The sequence below is a fragment of the Colletes gigas genome, unplaced genomic scaffold, assembly GCF_013123115.1.
Source record: "Colletes gigas isolate AHSC1104 unplaced genomic scaffold, ASM1312311v1 Colletes_gigas_Sc00017, whole genome shotgun sequence".
Classification (NCBI taxonomy): Eukaryota; Metazoa; Arthropoda; class Insecta; order Hymenoptera; family Colletidae; genus Colletes; species Colletes gigas.
In genome coordinates this window covers 3,683,449-3,708,480 of record NW_025106646.1, presented here as the reverse complement: position 1 = coordinate 3,708,480, position 25,032 = coordinate 3,683,449, and the positions used below count along the sequence as shown (strand labels likewise).

At 35.9% G+C, this 25,032-nt stretch overlaps 1 protein-coding gene across 1 annotated transcript; it reads right to left on the bottom strand.

The window, feature by feature from the left end:
- Positions 1-426: 426 nt before the first annotated feature.
- Positions 427-19,051, bottom strand: LOC122400338 (myophilin). Its single transcript, XM_043401745.1, has 4 exons — positions 18,856-19,051; positions 2,011-2,147; positions 1,727-1,931; positions 427-1,268 (listed from the first exon to the last, which is right to left on the bottom strand). Exons 1-4 carry the CDS (start codon positions 18,910-18,912, stop codon positions 1,098-1,100), a joined length of 570 nt encoding a protein of 189 aa, XP_043257680.1. The 5' UTR covers positions 18,913-19,051; the 3' UTR covers positions 427-1,097.
- Between the last annotated feature and the right edge of the window lie 5,981 nt (positions 19,052-25,032).

Here is a 25,032-nt window from a genome sequence, read left to right as displayed (position 1 = left end):
GCACATGCGATCAAAGAATATTTAAAAGCAAAATAATAATGAAAAAATTGATATATTAAATATAAATGAAATATAAACACACATACACGCGTGTCTCGTCTCTCATACACTCTCCCAACGTTTTAAATAATAATTGAAAATATGGGTTCTCAGTTTGTAAGCCAGAGATCTGTATTTGTTCAATGAATAGAACATAATATTTTTTTATTCTCTTTTAAACTTAATATTGTTATACTGAAGTTTATACAAGGTTATTACTCTCATCGCCATGTTAAATTTTATTCAAATCACCTGCGAAAATATCGTCTTTCATAATACATTTAAAATTAAACGAAATCTATGAAGGGGGGGCATCATCGATAACGTCACCTTGCATTAAAACAATTTAATTAAAGAGAACGAAGAATAATAATTTATTTATTTGTCCGTGGGTTGGTTTATTAACTCATATCATCAATACATTATGAAAAATTATTTTTATAATCATCAAAAAATATTTGTACAAAATACTTAATATAATTATATATCATTTATCATTATACAATAATTATAATAGTTATCATCTCACGTGCAACATGAATTTTTTAAAGTATAATTTGGTTACACTGTAACTCGTATAGGGTTTTACAGTAACAGTAACAGAGTACCTAGCTGCACCAGTATCTCTGTTTTATAATCTATATGTAATATTTAACAAATACGGAGTCACATTGTCCAATCTTTGCTAGCGGCATAATGTAACGTTATTCTTACATTTGCAAATAAATTGGTTCCTTTTTCAAAGAGCGAATCACATTTTCAATCGTTCACGATTCAACAGCGATATACGTATTTTTAATACGAGACGTACGTTTAAAATGTTCGGTTTAAGCACAGATGTGTAACATTGAGATTGCTCATTTTGTCAAAACAGTACAAAAGAAATCTTATAACATACCCAACGGTATGCGCGTATTTTACTATCTCCTAATGTAAATGCATATGAAGTCATCTGGTTCATCGTCCATGCGCGAGGATCTATTTTGTGCGCCATCTTGAATAATTTGGACCACGACAAGGAATTGGAATTATTTCGGATGACGTTACGATAGATGTGTTTACATATGTCTAGTGTTCCCAAAATTAATTCCACTTTGATTAGCACCCTTGTTGCTGCCATATTGTAGACTTATCACACCCTGTCCAGCTCTTAATTGATCCTCGGTAAAATTACGTACATTTTTGTCTGCCTCTTTTGGTCCGATACTTGGTTTCCCATAGTTACCCGCCTAGAAATTTAATTTCAAATCAAAATAATGCTGGAACTATCCAATCAATCATTTCTTCAGAACGTGTCTAAAGTTTAATAATTTTAGTATCATGCATAGCTAGTTCATAAGCTCGAGAGGATTCACAAAAGATTTTATATTTGTTATTTCCATGATGTATTATTTACACTCCATCTGTTATCGATTTTAAAAATTTTAAATAATTTTTTAAGCCTTGAATCGATAATATACAAAGAGTTGAAAAGCTCTATTAATAATAGTGAAGAAATATTTCATTTTTCTCCTGATCGAGCGATTTCCAATCGTGTTTACATATTTCTGTTGACATCCAAGTTTATAGTATTTGTATTAAAACGTTTTAATTTGAAAAATAAGTATTTTCAAGCCTATGTTTATGTGATTTGTACCAGTATAATTAGTAGACTATACTTTCTGTGCAATTTAAATTCTCCTCGTACCTTTCTACCGAGAGACTGCAAGCAAATCACTACGGAATTAAGATTTTGTCTTTCCCAGAGATCGACAGTCTGGAACGTCTCTTGCGCCGGGACGCCCAGCGCCCTCGCGGCCTCGAGGAAGGCATTTATATTTTCCATACACTTGAAAGCGAGACTGGTTTTGTTAATTTTCTTCACCGAGCCCTCCTTGATATCGTTTACTAATCTGAAACGAGGAAACACCGATTAACACCGAACGAACCGCCATCGCGACGACGAGTCTGGTTTTAACGGAGTATAAATACTGGCAAAGAAGTACTCCATCCTTTAGGATGTCGTAGAAGTTGTCCATGTCCCCGTTGGTGTTTATATTTTCGCCCGTGATCGTCTTGATCCATTCCAAACATTCCTGTGCCAGTTCCTCGCTATATTTACTGTTTATCTGCAACAGAACCGATTTGGGACCATCAATCGCTGTTTCCTCGAACGTTCGTCAATGGCGGCTGGAAATAACGTTATTGCGCGCGAAAGCTTTCGATAAAATACACAATCATCCAAAATATGTAAAATAAGCTCGAAAATTTGCTCGAAATACCAAATATATTTCGGTTGAAATTTTCTAACAAAACTTATTCCCCAAATAAATTGTTGAAAATATATAGATGCTATTTTCCCAAACGTTCATCAATGGCGGCTCGATAAAATAGGCAATCATCTATTCAGAAGCTGTAAAATAGGTTCGAAGATTTTCTCGAAACATCGAAACAATTTCGGTTGAAATTATCTAACAGAACATGTTCCCCAAATCAATATACTATAAATTGTTGAAATTTCATAGACGCTGTAAGTTTTTTGAATAAAAATTTTTCCGCAAGCTTTATCGAACGAGGACGGAGATTCGTATCAATGTTTCATACTCGATGGGATACAAGCCTCCTGAGCGCTGTCTGTTATTAATTATGCGAGCGATCCAAGTAACACATCCTGTAGGGTCTGCGACACGAGCGTCGCTAAAGTCACTGACCCAACTTGTTTCAACACTTCGTTGTTCTTTCCGACGCGTCCCACAAATTCTCCCCAGTAAACGCAACCATCGTTTCGGAGAAAGTTTTTGTGCCGTGTAAAGAAACCGGTGAACACGTTCCCGCCCACGCTATCGCCGCGGAGGGTTTCAGAAGTGGACAGGTTTTTCCTATTTCTTTCCTTCCTTTTCGCGTATCTTCTACTTTCCTCCTTTAGATTTTAGGAATACACCGGTGCACCGTGAAACGACTATCTGAACGGAACGATATTACAAATTGTGATCTTCGGGGAATATAATACCAGATAAACGAAAAAGAATTTTATTAGATTTTTATAATAATAATAAGACGATTAAAAACTTAAATTAAAAAATTTCAAATCATTCTGCAAAAATTATTTTTGGTTACCAGGGTCGATTACAATCATTTTTGGTCAATACACATACCCTCGAAATCTTACTCAGTTTCGAGAAAAAAAATCCTCACCGAAAATATAATTTCTGGCCAGAAATGTCTGCCTGAAGTTTCATATGAATCTTAAAAACATCATAACTTTTGAACGGATTGAAGGATTTGAATGTTTCAAAATGCAAACGACGCGTATTTGGATGAAGAATATGTAGAGATTCCAAAAATATTCAAAAATTTGTTCCCTAACACCGTAAAGTGAGAAAAACCCCATAAAAATGGTCCAATTTTCAATTAGCCACATCCTACAGTAGTGAATATATTTAAATGAAATTTTGGGGGGAACTAGAGCTCATGGATACCTACAAAAAAGTATTAAACAACTTTCCTGTACAGCGTTAACTAAATTTATTAAAAATGAAAAACGAATTTTTAAGAAAAAACGACAGGGGGTCTAAATTTTTTGACGAAAAAGAAAAATTTCAAATCGTTCTGAAAAAATTATTTTCGGTTGCAGGGGGCAATTACAATCATTTTTGGTCAACAGACATACCCTTGAAATCCTGCACATTTTCGAGAAAAAAATTCAATACGTACGGAACTTTAAACGTGAATAATTTTTTAACGAAGCCTCCATCAACAAATTGGTATTCTTGATTTTCGTCCTATTTTGAACTCTAGAATCTCCCATTAAAATTTTTCGCAGGTGTGGGCGAACGCCCAGTATAAAATCTTTTCTGACATGTAAGAAATTGTCTATGTAGCACATAATCGTGAGAGAGGGGGTTAAATTTTGATCAATAAAGTTTGCATCTCTCTTGAGCATCTCTGTGCTCTTTGAGGAAAATAATACAAGATAAACGAAAAAGAATTTTACTAGATTTTTATAATAATAATAAAAATGAAAGTATTGTAAGTCATTTTGAGAATATATAAAATGTTTTCTGACGTGTAAGAAATGGTCTATGAAGCAAATTAGAGTAAGGGAAGGGGTTAAAATTTCGGTTAACAAAGTTTGCATCCAGAAGTTCGGGGGATCGATGGAGAACGCGCACAGTTATTCACGTATAAGGCTACCTAAAAAGGAAAGGTTGCAAGCTTGGACCGTCGCATTTATCCTGGTGCAGTATGCATATTCCGTTAGGCATACGGTGTCTCGATCGTGATGCATTTTGCGTCGGAAAGCAACCAGCGTCCCGATCGTACGATTAGAATAACATACCGGTCTGACATCTGGTAGCATCGTAAAAGTGTTTTCCCAGCGATTTCGAATTCTTATGTTAGAAATTTTGTTGGACACAGCATTTCAAGTATGTACATCAATTTTACGTATGTATATCGATATTGAATTCGAAGCAATAGTAATCGAATTCTATGGGGTCTCCACGTCTTTTGATAACGTTTGAACATTTTTATTTCAATTTATGCAATAGAGAGAGTTCATACTTCATCAAGTATTTTCAGTCAAGCCTGTAATTAAGATTATTGAGATTACGTTACTTAAATAGATACAGTCAAAATACTGTAGCCATTTAAATATTCATTAGGCAGAACAGGCTTCAAATTATAAATAAAGAAAAAGGTGTTTTTGTTGAGAAGGTGGATATACAAATTTTGTCTAATTTATGCGTTATAAATATTAAGTAATTTATTTTTAAACACAAATTTATACTACTTTAATCATTATATGACTAAATTTTTTAATTCAAATTTTATGTATAAATTACTATACAGGGTGTTCGGCCACCTGTAGCAAAAATTTTAATGAGCGATAGTGGAGGCCAAAATAAGACGAAAATCAAGAATACTAATTTGTTGGTGGAAGCTTCGTTAAAAAGTTATTAACGTTTAAAGTGTCGCTCTTACTGAATTTTTTTCTCGAAAATGCGCAAGATTTCGGGGGTATGTCTATTCACCAAAAATGACTGTAATTGAACCCTACAACCGAAAATAATTTTTCCACAACGATTTGCAATTTTTTAATTTTCTCGAATAATTTCACACCTTCTCTATTTTTTTTCTCGAAAGTGGGCAGGATTTCGTGGGTATGTCTAATGACAAAAACTGATTGTAATTGACCCCCGCAACCGAAAATAATTTTTCCACAACGATTTGCAATTTTGTTTCTCCGTTGAAAAATTTAGGCATCTAATTGGATTTTCAGTAAGGAATTTTTTTCTCGAAAGTGCGTACGATTTCGGAGGTATGTGTAATGATAAAAAATGATTGTAATTGATCCCCGCAACCGAAAATAATTTTTTTAAAACGATTTGAAAAATTTTTTTTCGCCGAAAAATTTCAGCACCTACTCGATTTTTTTTCTCGAAAGTAGATAGGATTTCGGAGGTATGTGTACTCACCAAAAATGATTGTAGTTGACCCCCGCAACCGAAAATAATTTTTCCAGAACGATTTGAAATTTTTGAATTTAATTGTTAATAACTTTTTAACGAAGCTTCCATCAACAAATTAGTATTCTTGATTTTCGTCTTATTTTGGCTTCTACTATCGCTCATTAAAATTTTTGCTAGAGGTGGCCGAACACCCTGTATATACCTTTTAAAACAGAGTTTAAATTGTAAATAAAAATATGTCTGTAATAAACATTTGAATATATATAACATCAATTTGAATTTATCATTGAAACAATTATCTTTAATTAAAAATTGATATATTTGGTCAACATAAATCAGAAAATTAAATTCGATATCGCGAGGGACATGTTTGTTTCTACAATAATAAGGATATACATTTAAGATTTGACTAATATTACAATTAACATTGTCATAAGTTTATAACATTGCACGAGGTGGACATTTTCTTGCTTTGGTAAGTAAAATATGCTTGCCGCGTGATTCGAATGGAAAATAAGAATTTTCGAACGACGTAATATTGCGTTTCGAAGGCGTCAGGCGTACCTGGACGAAATAGGAAGACGTTCGGAACACCTTTTGTCGACATGGAAGCAATTAATGGCAAGGTAATTGTTTGTTTATACATTGCGTGATAAGAACATAAATCTCTTGCATAGACAAAATTCGAAAATTACTCTTAACCTTGATGAGCTTAATCTTTGAACTGCTCAAAAATTTGGAACACACTCTGAGTGTTTAATAAATAAAAACCTTCTTGTATATAAATACTTGTTTTAAGGTAGCACTTGGTATAGTATCTTTTAACATTAATGAAACAGATTACATTTAATAATTACTTCATTGCTTACTTTTTTACAAAACCATCGCTCAAGTACAATGTAGAATTCAATCAATCATCTACTTATTTTGATATTGATACTGTGTCACATATAAGTGATATGTCTTATGCTATCAAACAGATTATATCAAAAAGCTGTTGATATAATCTGATAAGATTGTTAAAAATGCAGACTGTTGAGGGTAAGATTTTTAAGAATTAACAATTCTTGTGTTAGGAATACAATTATAATTTTTGAAGATAATATTTTCAGTAAAATATTTGTTTACATACAAACAAATATTTTAAAAATTTTAACAGTGTTCCAAACTCTTTGGTTACAGTTCCTACGTGATTATTGATAACATACGTGAGAACACTGATCTAAAAATCTTATAGATCTACAGATACAATCTTATAGATCTCTATCATCGATATTGTCAGGTATACAACAAGTAACGCGAGTCACAATTCGGTCCCAGGGTTTGGCATGCAAAGTGAAATCGCCTAATAAGAATTTTCTTTATACAAATCAGGCAGTTCATCAGAACAATGCCGAGTTTCATGCAAAGAAGTTTCACATTAGAGGTATTCGCTTTCACCAAACGCGTCGTTCGGCTTGTTGAAAGCGCGCCTCCTTCCTCAAGTTAGAATATGTAAGTGCAATTATTATATATAGCACCATTAACATCAACAGTGATTCTTTAACGTCGAAACACCTAAGCTTTCATAGAAAGTCTTCTTTTCAAACTCGATCGTCCGATGAAATATTCCAAAAATCAAAGACCAGCAAAATTTTATTCGAATATTAACTATATTAAACAGATTTTTATTATTCAAAGAGTAACTTTTGAAAGTTTTATCTAAGAATTTTACCCATTTATTTTTTAATTACATCGTTCATTTGTTTTTTTTCACATTTCACGAATATAAAATTGATTATACAGTGACGTAAATGATTTTAGGTATCGTATACATATTTTTGTCAATTATCTTTGTTCAGAAGATACTGAGAAAGAAATATCTATTACGCGTATGCATAGTGATTCTTTTCTCATGCACGTAAGAATCTAAAAAGTCATCAGTAAATTGTGCTATTGCAGGTATTCCTTGCTAATTAGGTTTCCCAATTGTTTTGCTACGTCAACCAGTTAACGAGCTGCAATTGAAGCGTGACGAATTTCGTCTTTTGAGTTATTAATTATTTGCTACAGAGGTAGCAACAGTTTTAACTAGGGCGGATTACGTAAACTGCACGTTCTGAGGTTTCGAACAGCAATGCTTAACCGTTTATGGTCAAAGACCGAGACGTTCTTGATGGTATAGCTTCATCAACCGCGGCTCCGACACGACGTCACATTTAATTAACGAAATATTACCTTCGAGTAAGACGGTATCAGTCCGATGCAAATTTATTCTAATTAAGCGACTGTGCAACATTTCCGCTCATTAGCATTCTATGTTCGACAATTATCGCGCACCCTGTAGGATTCAAATTTTAGAGTTTCTCGTCAAACATTTATTGACAATTCTGGAGAGCTAATTAAATATTTGAGGATTATAATAATAAGTCATATTTATTTAGACTTTGCAAAGTGTATAATAAGATAATAAGTGCATGTACCCTAAAATATCAACAGAACGCCATTTGCGAAGCAAATTGGAAGAATAACGATCTAATTTGTTATCTTTATTGTATTATTTTGATACGTATATGTGTCATTAATTATGAAAGTGATCTAAGCTAGGTAAGTGTCTTTCGATAATTATCGCGCCACTCTAGGATTAAAATTTTAGAGTTTCTCGTCAAACATTTATTGACAAATCTGGAGAGCTAATTAAATATTTGAGGATTATAAAAGATGTTGTATCAACATTGGGATTTTCTGTATCTCTAAATCATATTTATTTAGACTTTGCAGAGTGTGTAATACGATAATAAGTGCACGTACCCTAAAATATCAACAGAACGCCATTTGTGAAAGAAATTGGAAGAATAACGATTTAATTTGTTATCTTTATTGTATTATTTTAATTATGAAAGTGATCTAAGCTAGGTAAGTGTCTTTCGATAATTATCGCGCCACTCTAGGATTAAAATTTTAGAGTTTCTTGTCAAACACTTATTGACAATTCTGGAGAGCTAATTAAATATGTGAATTATAAAAGATGTATCAACGTTGGGATTTTCTGTATCTCTAAATCATATTTATTTAGACTTTGCAGAGAGTGTAATACGATAATAAGTGCACGTACCCTAAAATATCAACAGAACGCCATTTGTGAAGCAAAGAATAACGATCTAATTTGTTATCTTTATTGTATTATTTTGATACATGTATGTGTCATTAATTATGAAAGTGATCTAAGCTAGGTAAGTGTCTTTCGATAATTATCGCGCCACTCTAGGATTAAAATTTTAGAGTTTCTCGTCAAACACTTATTGACAATTCTGGAGAGCTAATTAAATATGTGAATTATAAAAGATGTATCAACGTTGGGATTTTCTGTATCTCTAAATCATATTTATTTAGACTTTGCAGAGTGTGTAATACGATAATAAGTGCACGTACCCTAAAATATCAACAGAACGCCATTTGTGAAGCAAAGAATAACGATCTAATTTGTTATCTTTATTGTATTATTTTGATACATGTATGTGTCATTAATTATGAAAGTGGTCTAAGCTAGGAGTTGGAGAAAATTGAATTTACTTAAAGACAGGTGACTGTGTTTAAAATTTGGAAAGTTTGAATAAACACGATTTAGAGAAACACTGTAACGATTGATATCCAACAGTGCAAAAAGTATTTCTTCATTTTCTGCTACAAATGTGGGATTTTCTTTTTGTTTTTACTCAGCTTTTATTTAAATAAAGAACTAAATTGTATTCGTCGATACTGAAGTTACAGTATTTATGCATTTTTTTTATTTAAAATGACTGAATATCTTTAATATTCAGCAGCTTATTCATGCTTGGCTGTCGAGTCATTTAAATCACGGCCTTCGCTTGTCAGTAATTTGTCAAGTACAGTATTTGTTCCGGCACAGTAGAACGTTGATTATTAGAGTCGGTCGAGGAAATCAGTCGAGGAAAACTACAGTTGTAACTATGTAATAAAACAGCAGGGTACAAAATAATCCCGAAAGACGCACGTTCGTTGCAAGAAAGCATGGTAAACGTAATGTAGAAAGTAAATAAATAATTCTGAGATATAGTTAAATTTTGTATTCCTCATAAAATAAATATTTGAACATCAATTTCCTTTCGAGTTTTCTCAAAAAAAAATGACGAGTTAAAACAAATCCCAAATAAAATTTAGCAAACATATCTTTAATTCACTTCAAGGTTGTCATATTAATTTTAAAACTTCTGCATAGGTTCTTAAATTAAATAACTATTTTTCAAATGATCACTAACCAATTCGAATTTGTTTTCAAACGTTTTAGATTATTATTATTTTTGTACAAGCTTCTGTTTCTGTTATTCTTTCCTACTAATCGACTCATACGGATAATAAATAACTTTATTTCTCATAGCGTTCGTAAACGTTTAGTGTGAATTTTGAAAGTTACGTAAGTTTTGCATAAGCCCAGGTGAGTTTAAACATCGTTGCGACGTATTCACGAGCCTCTCTTCGCGTTCGACGATAATGTTCGAATTGTATGCAGGCGTCCACTATCTCGATGATACCAGCCGACAATGTAGACCATTATACGAATTCTATATATAGGTATTAAGTAAGCGTGCGATAATTTCATTAACGGAGAAACGAGTGATCACGCGTCAACGTTGGTATTCGCGCAAAAAATGTACATACTACCAATTCATGCTGACTAACCGAAACGAAGCGATGGCCGCTCCGAAGTGCCGTTCGTCGATTACGAAAACACCTGGCAAGATTTGCTTCTGTGATTTCGTGTCGACGATTCTAGCAAGTCCGAAGGTCTGCCAGGCGAGGTGACTTTGCAAATACCTCATTTTTCGTTCCACGTTCGTGCAATTATCGACTCGATTATTCTTGCGTTAAATCGATTTAAGCATCGCTGAAATCGTTTGTGACTAATTCCCCGATTAAAGTTTAAAAAATATATTTTTTTACTTTTACTCATAAACTACATTCCGCCCAAAAGGTTTATTCCTGCCTTCACTGAGCACTGGATACCTTATTTCAATTTCTTGAACGGGATAACGCAACATAGAGTCGACCTTGAGAAAATACCGGTTCGTTAAGACAAACTCCCACATGCAAATCGAGTAGCCTAGACTTCTCGTCGGATCATAAAGAGCAACTAAACGGAATTTTAAGTAAATTGGACGGAAATAGTAAAAGCTATAGGGAAGTCACAAACACACAGATTTTTAATGCGAGTAGATATTTGCAGTGACGATATATTCATTTGACAGATGCTATCTAGAAGTCAAAAGTGTGGATTATAGTTTAAATTCAGGGTGCATGCAATCTTGAGTGGATTTATTTACCTATAACACTTTATATGAAACAATTCTTAACTCTCTATGGGCTGAATTTTTTTCTTAAATGTAAACTTGCAAGGCATTAACTTCGATATTTCAGGTTGTTGGTGCTGCCAACCATCATCAATATTGTTATTGTTTATCTCAGAGACATTATATAATTACGTCATCTTAGAGGGTTAAGAAGTAAAACTTCGATGACCAATGTATTAATACGAATAGCAGTTTTTTTTATTCTTTGATGTTCTCTTTGCATCATCCCTCCTACTCTAAGGGTTGTATCCCCTGCGTTAGAAATCAACGATTTGGAAAACTAATTCCTTTGAATTCATTAACTAACTAATTATAGTTAGCATAGAAAACACATCCTAGACGGAAAAATGAGAGGAAGTGGCCGATAATTCTACCACAAACCTAGGATAATCTTCTCGAACACCCGTCAGGAAACAATAGTTGTTATATTAAATTCTACGAAGACCAACGTCTCGACCACATAAAGAGTGAAAAGCAAAACGAGAAGTTTAGGGACAGGGTGTGACGTCTACCTATATAGATTCCACAGCATACCAAGCGTTCTTGAATCCGGCTCTTCTCGAGCAGGCTTCTAAAGTTCGACGGGTGTGGTGGAGAGTCCATTGTGTTCGAAATTATGCGGGGTTACAACGGACCCTCACCTGTATCATTTTTCTCGCTCTAACAAAGAAACGCTTTCGTAGACCGCAATCTCTTATCTCGGGATCTTTCGTTTAATTAGAAAAATATTGAAACGTCAATGGACCACGTGTTCCCACGAATTTTTTCGTTCCAGTCGAAAGGTATTCGAGCTTTCACAAGGTAAAAAAGATTCTTTCTACCGTGGTTGACAGTCGGAATGTTTTATGAAGGGCCCATTATACCTGGCTCCAGAGTTGAGAAGGTAGCCCTGGGGCCAAATGACTCGGAAATTTCCTGGGATCTCAGAAAATGTTTGCATACACCAGCATTCACATTTCGTGCTACAGTTCATGGCACAGAATCGCAGTCGTTAAATACTGAATGACTGGAGAAAGAAAGGGGCTCGAAAAACACATTGCACGAATCTCGATAAAAGTCCTTTCAGAGACTTTAGATTTAAAATTATGAAATACAAATGTTGTTTCCTGGAGGCACGAAATTTTGAAATGAATATTTATTATTTATTTTACATCGTTGTCTCCTCAGAAGTTTTTGATAACGAGGCATTAAAATAATTTTGGGTCAAAGAGCACGGTTAGAAATGTCTCATCGAGTTGAAACTTTTAGTGAAACGCGCGGCCATTAAATCGTCAAGAGGAAAGCAAAAATAAAAGGAAAATATCCTTGTTTCTTACATAATAAAAGCAACATGCTCAAGCACGCGTTGCCAGCGCAGATTGTTACGGGCAAACGTGATTTGAATGCGTCAGAAGAGGGCAAGTGTTTGCAATTAAAGGATCGCCTTGCTCGCGCTCTCTAACGCTCGCGACAGTGACGTTTTTAATGGCACGTTAGCTCGTTCACGGTCGTGTAAACTGGGTCAGAGGCCTGCCATCGACGGACCACTAGACAAATTGAAGGAAGCCCTCTCAAATCGCGTTTCTGCTTACGTCGTGTCGCGTTAAATTAATTTATCGACTGTGGAATTAACGTTGTTATCCGACTTGTTCGACGCCGAAACGATCGAATTGCTATTCTATTTCGACGATACTGCTAGAGTAAATTTAGTAAAAATGCTTAGAAGAGATTAATACTCATTGGGCTCTCGAAATTTATCGATACTCTTAAAACTTTCAAATATTCCAAGATCGTCGAGAGATTCGAGCTTCGAATTTTCCGCCATTTTGCATTTCAACTGAGATTCAGTACCGTTCTAATAATTATGAATACTGTATTCGTACGTACTATATGAACCTTGCCTATGAACTTTGCTCCGTTTCTTTGTAACGAAAAAAAGCACGATTCGATTCGTGCACCTTTTCAGAAAAAATCGTTGACCCACTTTCCGTGACCTCGCCATGCATTATTCCCGTAAGGTTTATCCACTTACACGCAACACGTTTTCAATTCACGAGCTACCTCGAAGGTTGTTGCTTACTGTCGGCCATATAAGGGCCTCTAAACGAGATGAAGCCCGAACAGGTAAGGCATCGTGTACCGTGCTCGTACGTGGAAGTTTGCAAATTGAATGAAGTCACTTACGAATACGTCACGATTATACAATCGCCTTGGAATCGTCATTTAATCTATTTATCGCCTTTGCTCGTCCGTACGAAGTAAATAATCGAATCCCCGTGCAGGTTTGTGTCACCGTTGTCTAATGAAACCGTATAGTTCAACGTCAGCTCCGCTTTCTCATACTGGTACTCGAATTAAATCTGATTAGCTCCCACTTAATGAGCGTGGCTGCAGATTTGCTCTATTCAGCGAAACCTTGACGCAAAAGGTCGACGTCTGCGACAAAATGTTCCAGATCTCCGAGGGACCAAATAACTCGAAATATAAAAATCGATTAACGCTAAAAAATCTTTCTTATTGGAGATCAATTTATAATAATAATAGAATATTAAGAAAAGTTTATCGCAGCGTATGGTCCTCAGTACAAACAATAAGTTTTAAGTAAGAATTAAATTTAGAATTAAGTAATAGAAAATTATTCTTGAAATTTGAGAGCTGGAAGAGAAAAAGAAAATAAAAACGAATTTTAATTAGAATATCAAATATTTAAATTTCAAAATAACAGTATTTTGTTTCTTTTTTTAAATTGTTAGTACACACTGGTGGAATAGTGCTTAATCTTGCTTACAAATAGAAGGGTTAACGGCCAATTGTTGAGATCAAAGTTTCGCTATGCGATTCACGAAACTTTCCTTCCTTCGTCTATTTTGTTTCTATTTCCATCCATGAATAAGGCAATGATAGCAGATGAATAAAAACATTTTTATGCGTACGATACGAATCGTTCTTTCCTATCTTCGTATCGCTCGAATTATAGGAAAAGGAGTAACTGCTGGCTGATTAATATTCATGCGATTCTTAACGAGCACTCAAGATTCGGCTTGGATAGAAATTTATAGCATTTTAACTACAAAGTTCACGGTTGTTTCCCGACCATGAAATTTGTTCCATCACTCGTGGGAATTTACTTGTGTTAATTTCAAAGAATGCAAGGCCAGGGAGGGGAGACGGTGTCGAGGTTGCTGTGATAGTTTCTGCAAACTCGGTCATCTTTTTTAAACGACAGCACAGTCTTCAATTAATTCTAACTTCGCATCTGCTTGAATAATTGTTTCTCATATGTGCGTAAAAATGATTTGAATATTCCCTCTAATTTGTCCAGTGGTTCATACGGGCAACATAAAAATGTTATTGAACCTTGAACTCTTAAATTATTTTGTGGATCTTGATGGGAAATTGTAAATGTCGTGTTTACAAAGGTTTATTACTATTAACTATCGTTTGATCTATTCAGCTTTCTATCTTGAGCCATTCACACGATCTCAGGTCACACGACAGTCAACGCATCGAATTAAATTGCATAGAAACGGTAAATAATACTATAATCGGTTACAATGTATAACTCGATTTGTTCAGATTTGCAGAACTTCAGTTAAATACATAATCAGAACAGATTTGGTAACGTGTTCCAACGGGGATCGTTCGATTAAGTAATAAATCATCGGGGCGAACGATCGATAATTAAAGTCGACTTAGACCGACGCTTGACAAAGATATGACATAAGGAAGAAGCTATGCTCGAATGACTCACGAATAAGAGAAAGTTCTTCGAGAATGGTCTGTAGTTTGCACTTAACTTCGTTACGATACCACAAAGAATACGAGAACACTCGATTATACCCTCTAAGGAAATTCGTCCAAACAGAAATTCATTTTAGTCGCCATAACAAGTGATCCTAGACGACTTTAGATAGTGCTTTTCATAAAAATTACGAAAAACCTAATATTCTTGTCCGCCATATTGATTTTAGAAATGTGACATCAGATTTATTACGTATTCGCAGGTTCATGTTTCTGCACAATGTAAAAGTCGCAACGAAATTGTAGACAGCAGTTAAAGACCCGTATCGGGTGAACCGTAAAGTTTCTAAACGACTCATTTAACCGGATAAAAGTATTTTATTCGTCGAAACGCAGGGATTCCAAGAGAAAACGCGACCTCCTCGTTTACAAGGAAGTTGACGATTAGTTATGTACCGATGATTCCTTTCATCGATAAACTTTCATATTTTTAGGGCCTCTTACAGTCGTCTATCTTATCGAGAATGTATCATCGAACTTTTTATCGGTTACTCATGACTTTTTTAAGGTGTTTCGATGATTCAGAACCTCGTTTTCACGAAGAGATCGAACCAGACGTAAGATTCCACAAACGTGTGCCTCGACTCGCTCTACAGAATTCGTATTGCATTGCTCGGTGTCCTTCGCCTCTATTGCCATGCTCGGCCTCGCGCGTCAACTAATGATTTGTGTACGAATTCATGTCTGTTCGCGAACGTGGAGTTTCGCGAGCCCGAGATTGCGACAGCGAGAAATTTTTGTCGACCCGTTTGCTCCCTGTGGCTAATTCCGTTAAATATTTACACTTTCGTTTTTCGAGATGGGTCCACCTGTAAAAATTCTTCGAGCAAGCCGAAGTATTCCATGCTGTACGGTGAATCAGAATCGAATATTACCTGTTCAGACTTTCATCACATTATTTAATACTTAAGTAATCGGGTCAAGTTGAGGACAATTTTCTGTTTACGTATTGTTCAAAATTTTCAAGCTATGAGACAAGTTAGATTCCAGGACAGGTGACAAGAATATTAAAAATAAAGAACTATTAATTTAAAGTATCTTTTGAAACTACGTCGAATCGAATATTAGCTGTTCAGACTTTCGACTCAACACGTTATTTAATAATTAAGTAATCGAGTCAAGATGAGGACAATTTTCTGTTTACATATTGTTCAAGATTTTCAAGCTATGAGACAAGTTAGATTCCAAGACAGATGACAAGAATATTAAAAATAAAGAACTATTAATTTAAAGTATCTTTTGAAACTACGTCGAATCGAATATTAGCTGTTCAGACTCTCGACTCAACACGTTATTTAATAATTAAGTAATCGAGTCAAGATGAGGACAATTTTCTGTTTACGTATTGTTCAAAATTTTCAAGCTATCGAACGAAACAAGTTAGATTCCAAGACAAGTGGCAAGAATATTAAAAATAAAGAACTATTAATTTAAAGTATCTTCTGAAACCATGTCTCGAGTCGCGAATCGAACGTCGTTCCGTGGAGATTTGAATGCCGGAACAGGACGATGAATGACGTAAAAGTCAGCGAGCGTGAGAATTTCATGGCAGACGAACGAAAATCGTAGGCAAGATTCTCCGAGGAGCCTTTGGCTGTTCGTTCCTAAAACGGAAAGCACTTTACAGCGTTTCCGGTGGCTAATACAGATATCCTCCTCGGGGATGAAGCATGTCTATGTTTAGATCCGAAGCATAATACCGCGCATTCATCGTGCGACGTTCACGGAAACACGTGGCCGTAATTGTTATCTCTAATTTCTAACGCATCACGTCCACGAAAAAGGACTCGGTTAAAATAATAATTTTATAAACAAAGAAAATATAATAATGATAAGGTTCGACTTTGATGTGCTTCCTCTAATAATTTCAATTCCTTTTTATAAAACGTCTTGTTTCGCGTAAAGTATCGAACAACTGTCACCGAGGGGGATCTTTGAACCGATAGATCCCATTAATTATGAAAAGTGGTTATGCTTCGCGCCGGCGAGCCTGAAGATACCGATAACAATGCTATCGTTGACCTATTGCCGTGTTGGAATTAGCGTAACACGTGCACGCTATTCGATCGATTATCATATTACCGATGAATTGCATAATGGTCTTGGACCTTGGAAATTCGAGATCATCGCACCTCGACTATCGTTTTACATCTTTTCATTCGAGCCAACGCCTCCACCTAATCGCGGAATAGAAACCTCGTCGTATCAGCGAACTACATACAACGAATGAACCGTTGGCATTCCGACGACGATAAGCGCGTATCTTCGTAATGAGTGCTCGTTCCTCCACGAGTGCTATAATGAGCGTCCTTCGGACTTGTTACTCGCCGATTGTTTCACGAGGAACAAAAAGAACCGGTTCGAAGCCGGTAAAACAACGGATCCCTTGTGTTTTGCCCCATTTTTCCCACCCTTGTTCAATTCAGAGACTACACCAGCTTTTATGCTACGCGATGCAACAGTGTTCTCCGATTTGACCATCATTTTTTCTATTGTCCCACGCAAATGTTTACGTCCTAATTTAAACGCGACACCGGTCTGCTTCGTTTCTTCTCTTCTGATTTTATTGCTGTTAGAAGAATTAATTAAAATAGAATTAAGTATTAAGTAACTCTTTTATGGTAGGAAATATAACAAACTAATCAAGTCATTTGATGGCTTCTGAGGAATCGAAGTTTTGTCCATAGAGGGAATTTTGCAGTAAAAATTGTCAACTTAGAGTTAGATTTGCTTCTACATCCTGCTTATTCGTCAGTTTTGGCAGCCTCGGACTATCGTTCGTTCCCAAAATTGAAAACTATTTCGAAGACGAAATGTAACCGAGTCGTAGGATATTACGTCGAGAAACGAGAACTCAAAATACTGCGTTTTCGTTCCTCGAACGACCCTCGTGGCACAGAAATATTAGGAAGGCGATGTCGAAGCGATTACTGCGAAGAAGTGTACCATGGCCAGCGAGTTTCGTGAGGGACGCTCCCTTCTTTGGCAGCAGAGTCTCATTTTAATTCCCCGGTCGAAAGGAGGGACGTCTGGCAGCTGTTGCCGACGAACTCGCGAGCAAATTCGACGGAAAGGTGTGCACCTGGTGTATGTACCTTCAGGTGTCCCGAAGAGAACGCTCCTCGAGCGTATCAAAACTTTGATACTCTTCCGTGAATCCTTCGTTTGCGCTCGACTTATCTGCGCCCACGTACCATCGCCTACAAAGTCACGTATACCGTTTTCTTCTACAAATTTTCGTGGAGCAAAATTCCTTCTAATAACATTCTATGATCTCCCCTATCGCTGTGTAAATGTGCACCGCGCATTCCAATTGCAACTTATAGGATTACGTTTCGATAAGCGTCACAGAATCTCTGCGACACGAGTATCTTAATCTACAGACGTTCGACTAGCACGTACTTACACCTAAATCTAAGATAAACACACGAATATCACTGTTCCTCGGTCGCGACGAAGCAGTATGTTTACCGATTTTATCCTACCGCCGAAGAAACAAAAACAGAAACGGAGATAGGAAATCGAGATGCAGCCAGATCTTCGTTCTTAATTTACCAAGCTTATCCATGTTTGTTGAAAAATATTATCGGTTAAGGGAACCGGCAGGAACGTATAAATTCTAGGTTCATAAGGGTCAATGAATTTCAATTGTAGCAGGGTCAGTGGCGAGTACCCTTGAACTCCCCGTCAACAAAGTCTACTATTTGAATTCTAGTGTCGTACGGAAGTCTATCGACGTGGTCAAATGTTAATAATTACCGAGGTACTCTTCAGCTGATTTTCAACGCGATAAATATTCAAAATGTTATTCATTTCGATCAATACAAATACACTTAATATGTGTGCTAGTGTTTCCTTCGTTCACGAATACCTTGGTAACTATTAATTAAATTAAATAAACCACAGTCATAACGTTAAATATTAATGAAAATATTTGTTATCGTTTATTTAAATGAAAATCCTTTCGAAAGGTGACTCGAAGACAGCAGTCAGGAGTAATTAAAATTATCGAGACGATTTCCACACCCCGTAGATCACTGATCAACCGAAATATTATTTCACCTTCCTGTCGTTCGCGCGAGTTCAGGTGCAATGAACCCCGGTCACCGCGCATGCGCGTACACGCACCCTCAGTAGGTCGAATTCCTCGGGGGATGGTCGCGCACTGGGTCACGGTGGCACACCGACCAAACTCGACGCTTAGCGAAAGAGTAAAATAAAATAGATTCGTCCCTTACCTTCCTCTGGGCTTCAGCCGCGAAACCCGACTTGGCAGCTCTGTTACTGGCCATCATACCCTCGACGTGACTTTACAACAACCAACAAAAATGAAAACGAACGAACCTCGCGACGATCGTGATCACTCGAACGGAAAATAATAACGGTATATCGCAATGTTCACTGTTCCACGGTCGCGGCTCGACTGACACGGCCGAAACCGTACCGGCGAACGCGCGCCTTGCTGGAGAGAATCCTGTGGTCGCTTATTGGTCGCCGCGATGCTGGACGGGTATCGAGTTTTCGTCTGACGCCGTGACACGTGACCTCCGTTCTCCAGTCTGGCACGAGAATGACGTCATATGGCGTCCGACGAATTCCTGAAGATGCTTTTATGCCGCGTTCGAAAAACTTCGCCGCTACCACCCCTGGCGAGAAGTTTCCCAACGTGTACATTAAATAAAAAATTTATGAAAGGTATTCTTATTTCAACCCTTAAGCGGATTATTGGGGCCGCTGCGGCCCTCTACAAGATTAAATTAATAGTTGTTCATTATATGTCAATGTATGTCCTCCATTAGTCCATTAGTTTTTAAATGCTTTAAAGGAAACTTCATTTTCATTTACCAATCTGGTAAAAATCGACATTAAGTAAAATAATTCAGTTGTGATTGGGAGTCCACGTAAGGATTAGAGTGACAAATAATCGTTATAGAGGGTGTTCGGCCATCCCTGGGAAACATTTTTATGGGAGATTCTAGAGGCCAAAATAAGACGAAAATCAAGAATATCAATTTCTCGATTGAGGCTTCGTTAAAAAGTTATTGAAAAATTAAATTAAAAAATTTCAAATCATTCTGAAAAAATTATTTTTGGTTGCAGGGGTCGATTACAATCATTTTTGGTCAATACACATACCCCCGAAATCCTACTCAGTTTCGAGAAAAAAATTCCTCACCGAAAATATAATTTCTGGCCAGAAATGTCTGCCTGAAGTTTCATGCGAATCTTAAAAACATCATAACTATTGAATGAATTGAAGGATTTGAATGTTTCAAAATGCAAACGACGCGTATTTGGATGGAGAATATGTAGAGATTCCAAAAATATTAAAAAAGTTGTTCCCTAATACCGTAAAGTGAGAAAAACCCCATAAAAATGGTACAATTTTCTAATAGCCATAACTCCTACAGTAGTGAATATATTTCATTGAAATTTTGGGGAGAACTAGAGTTCATGGACACCTACAAAAAAGTATTAAACAACTTTCCTGTACAACGTCAACCAAATTTATTAAAAATGAAAAACGAATTTTTAAGAAAAAACGACAGGTGCCTAAATTTTTCGACGAAAAAAAAAATGTCAAATTGTTCTGAAAAAATTATTTTCGATTACGGGGATCAATTACAATCATTTTTAGTAAATAGACCTACCCCCGAAATCCTTGCGTATCTTCGAGAAAAAAATTCATTACGGGCGGAACTTTAAACGTTAATAACTTTTTAACGAAGCCTTCATCAACAAATTGGTATTCTTGATTGTTGTATTTTGTCCTCTAGAATCTCCCATTAAAATTTTTCCTAGGGGTGGCTGAACACCCTGTATACATATAGTTAGGAAGAATAAGGAACGTAGATGGGGTCTAAATGAAGTAAATGAGTACAAAATAACTCGAATTTTCATTCATTATAAAAAAGGAATCATAGGAAGAACAAAACATGAGAAGGAAAGAAGTTTCCTTAGATCGAGTTCAAATCGTTACGTCCATTTTCTGAGTACTTTTGTCGAATCACTATATATAGACTTAGAGTCAATGATAGTTTAAAATTAAATGACTAACATCGATATTATTATCTTATATATACAAGATTACAGCTAGTAGTGGGTATAGAGTCTGTTTGTTATAAGTCATCGATAGAGTCTCTGCTTTTGGGAGATTAGAAATCTAGAATTCCGTTTCGTCTGTCTAGTCTAAAGTACAGTTTTCCATTGTTCTTTAGTCCAATTATACGCTATTTACCGTTGCTATTGACATTGCGGTTCCCGCGAAGAGTTCACATGTTGAGCGAGTTTTATCCCGGATGAAAATGGTTCGTCTAATAGTAACAATGATTTTGTATTTGCGTGAATTTCTTGAGACCTGAGTGTTCTTTTATACTCGAAAGTCTAATTTCATTTCCTGGGGACCCAGGAGAAAATATTTTCTCTATGCAGAGAAATCGGTTATTGCATATTTTTGTATTTTATTGTAAAGTGTATCGTGTTTTATATGAAAAAAGAATTTATTTTTCGTAAATTAAAGTTTTTCAATAGACTCCAATAAACTAACTTTTGTCACGGAAGAGGACGATTGCATAATTCTTTTCGATACTTCAGTTTGAAGAAATTACTAACAATGTCATCACCGTAATTACCGATATTAATTTTACACTCGTGTACGGTAGTCGAGTATTTCGAGGGCTTGCTTCTTTTACAACCGCCGCTTTGTTAACTTTGAGCCATGTGACTAGCGTTCGCTTGATTTGTGTATACCGATGACGTCAACTCCAGATGTAGACTGATGCAGACACGACAATATTATCGTTATTACAATATTTCATGAGACCAAATTTATTTTTATACGATGAACCAGAATTTTTCAAACCAAAGAGCGCGACCCCTAAATGGGGGAGATCTTTAGAATTCAAACGACCACTAAAATATGATATTATGGAGAAAATAAACAAGTAGACTGTTTATTTTAATTTATTAACTATGTAGTACATTCCAACATGCTTATTTTTCCAAAGAATACTAGTTGCGGAATAAAAACGTGAAAAACTATCGAAGTGGAACGAAGAAAGTGTAGGAAAATTGGTGATCATGTAAATTTCGAATTTATTCGAGCGAAATCAACGCGGTGAAATGTACACAAGACAAATTCTTCATCGTCCTATTGCCAGTTCTGTTTCCAAAACGAGTTCTCGTCGTAGCGTCCTAAAGCAACAGAGGGACTCGAGAAAGCGGTCAGGATAAAAATGGTCGAAGGATATGTGTAGCCTGTATCTGTCGGAGGTTCCATGACCCAGCGAGAATTTTTGCAAATGAGTTTAGGGAATTAAAACTTGATTTCTGTATCGACGCTGTATACGTTTGCTCTCAGTTTTACTCAGGGTGAGAGATTTGACTCTAATCTGTCTAGATACATACCACGAATCGTGCCCTAGATATCTCCTGAGCCAACTGAACGCTGCGATTGCACGTCGGTTTACCAGTAACTATACTGTATACTAAGGACGTTCACTGCCCCGTGAGAAAAGCATCGTCGTAACACGAGGAATGCACGGAATTCACTTAATAACGAGCTCTACTCGAGAGGCACAGGTTTGAAGGAGTGTATGTAAAGCTCTAAGCTACTGTTTACATTTAGAAAGTGGAAATATATTCGATAATCGTACAAAAATCATCACGTACATTTTACAAACCTTTCAAACAAAAGGGCACGATTAATTAAACCCTGTGTGTTTGTGACTTCCTCGTCGCTTCTACAATTCTTGTTCAATCTAAACCAAATTTTATTTAGTTGTTCTTTATGTTTCGACGAAAAGTATAGGCTACTTAATTTATGGAAATATTAGCTATACAGTAGACTGCAAGGCTTTAGCAGAAGGTTTTTTTTGTCAAAATAAACTTGCATGTTATAAAGCTTTAATCTAGTATAAAATTTCAAATCTAAATAATTTACGTACAAAATCAAGTTTATTTTAACGCGAGTATCTACGTAAAATTTAAAAAAATTTCTAATGTAAAACCTTACACAACTAGTATCGTTATAAACACGTTGGACCACCGATGCTTTTACGGACGAATTGTTTCGAAATTGTAGAGCACTTTTCATTTGGTCATCGTGTAAGAACGTTCAATGAAACGTGCCATAATAGGAAACGATTACGATCGACCTTCGGCGGTCTTAGCGTACGCTAAAATTTCTGCTTACGTATTTTCGTATACATGTCACGTATTGATGACTCAATCGGCTGTACTCGAAGTCCAAACGAATGTATAATCTTTGAAAACACGTCTCGCGCGCGGAATACGGAGTTCTCGTTTCTAAGTGACTTACTAGCACCTCTTGAAATGTACGATTTGGCTTAGGCACCTCTTAGAAAAAATGGTAACGCTGGAACTTTGATAAAAATCAGGTGATTCTCTACATCCAACTATTTTTTCAATTTTACATTGTCCCGTTAATAAAAAGCTTTCTACCTGACTGGACAAAACTATAAATAATTGCACTTACTATAAGTGCTGTAGACACTTTGGATCAATTGATAGAACCATACCACTTGTCATCGTCGAACAAATCATTGGCCAATGACACTGCTTTATCATATGCTCGATGTATCTGCTATCTGTGCATACATGCTGACGGAAAAATATAGAATATCCATATTTCCATTTTATAAATTGAATACGTATCATTTGGAAGGTCTTGGCTCGAAGTTATGCTTCTTCGACGTTATAGGACCCCTCCATTTCCGGTTCGGAAGTTACCAACCATTTCTCTATTACAGTCTTGTCAACGTGAATATGTGCACGAATACTAAATTAGATATTATTTTTTAAAATAGTTTACTATACGGTTCTATTACAAAATATACATTCAAACCAAAAAAAAGATTAAAAAGGAACTTAAAAAAAATAAAATGCGAGCTCTGTACTCTGTATTGTTAATTAAACTCGTTTCCGGTCGCCGACGTACGTTTTATGACAACGAGAATTCTCGTTACTGGTCGCTAATGCGTTAATACGATTAGTATTGTTATTAGTAGTATTACTATTTGTGTAGAAATGTTTGTACGCGTTTGTCTGCGTGGGTACCCGGTCGAGCAAAAAATTCGAATACCACTTTGGCGTTACGCCACTGCGTGGGACGATGCACAGTACAGTCGTGCAATGCACCAAGGTCGAGGCCACGTACGCCAGGTACGAGAGTCCATCTTGCTCTTGTACGCGTGCGACGAACACGCGTCTCCTGATCACGCTATTTGCCGCACGCAAACGGGCGTTAAGTGCAAGGACCTCCCCTCGATTATTTTAGAAAGTTTTGCTAATTTGGCGAGTTCGATTTTCTTACCATGCAATTTCCGTTCTTGGATGAAGGAAAACAAATTTGTGTACAGACTATACAAGAGTAACGAGCTCCAATTTTTTCCTGGATATTTTTACATATTTATATCGGAAACATTATTTCCTGCTTCTATTTGCTTTCGAGTTGCTCGACTTAATAAATGTCAAGGTCCTTAATTCGAAGGGTGGATTCACCCGTTAAAAATGAAACAAATTCGCTGAAAAAAATACACGTCGAATATTTTGGCAATTTTTATCCGCGTGCAAAGTTTCATTATAATCGGCGTGTTATAATAATAATAAAGAATATAATAAAAACAGGATTATTAAATTTAGATTACCGAAAAATCTCTCTCGAAAATTGAATAATTTTTTTATCTTTTATTTCTGCGATAGACTTTATCATTTTGATATTTCTCGTACGCGTTGCTTTTGCTTAACTCGCGTCATTTTTTATGTTTTCAATTTCGTCGAATAAGCGTAAACTATCTTAAAATACCGTGTAATCTGATTAGAAAATGTTGATGACATTTGTGGAATTTGAGACGATGGAATGTTCCTTACGATTCGAGTATTTATTCTCTTTATGATTCACCCGATACTTTTAATTTTTTTTTTGTAGCAACGATAAAATAAGTTTACTGTAGTATTATTTCAAAGATAGTATCGACTTTCAAAGTTTTATGAAACTGTTTCTCGCTCGTACCAAAAGCAATCACGGCTGATCACTCCATTTTTTCTTCCTCGTCAATTCACTTACTGTTTCTATCGAAGGATGATTAAAACCGGATCGAATTAAAACCGGTCAAGGTAACGTCCTTGCAACCTGGATGGTCTTCTGGCCGAGGAATTTGGTTTCGCGAGAGCTCATCGATCAATCTATTTCGTTCGAATGATTATTTACCGAATTACCGCGATAAAAAAAATGTTGTTTATTGACGCGACAAAAGAACAATTGGTATCGCGGTAGAGAAACCTGGAACAAAGAGATTATTTTCTAGACAACTTTATTACATATCAGAATACAGCCTACAGTTTGTAAATTAGATACTTATCGATATACTCTTAAATATAAGTAACATCCGGCA

Excerpts from the sequence above, each read along its gene's own strand:
- LOC122400338 (XM_043401745.1), bottom strand. The coding sequence starts at position 18,912 with ATGATGGCCAGTAACAGAGCTGCCAAGTCGGGTTTCGCGGCTGAAGCC. Across the intron at positions 2,148-18,855 it reads CGGCTGAAGCCCAGAGGAAG|ATAAACAGTAAATATAGCGA; the intron begins GTAAGGGACGAA and ends GTTCTGTTGCAG. Across the intron at positions 1,932-2,010 it reads GATGGAGTACTTCTTTGCCA|ATTAGTAAACGATATCAAGG; the intron begins GTATTTATACTC and ends TCCTCGTTTCAG.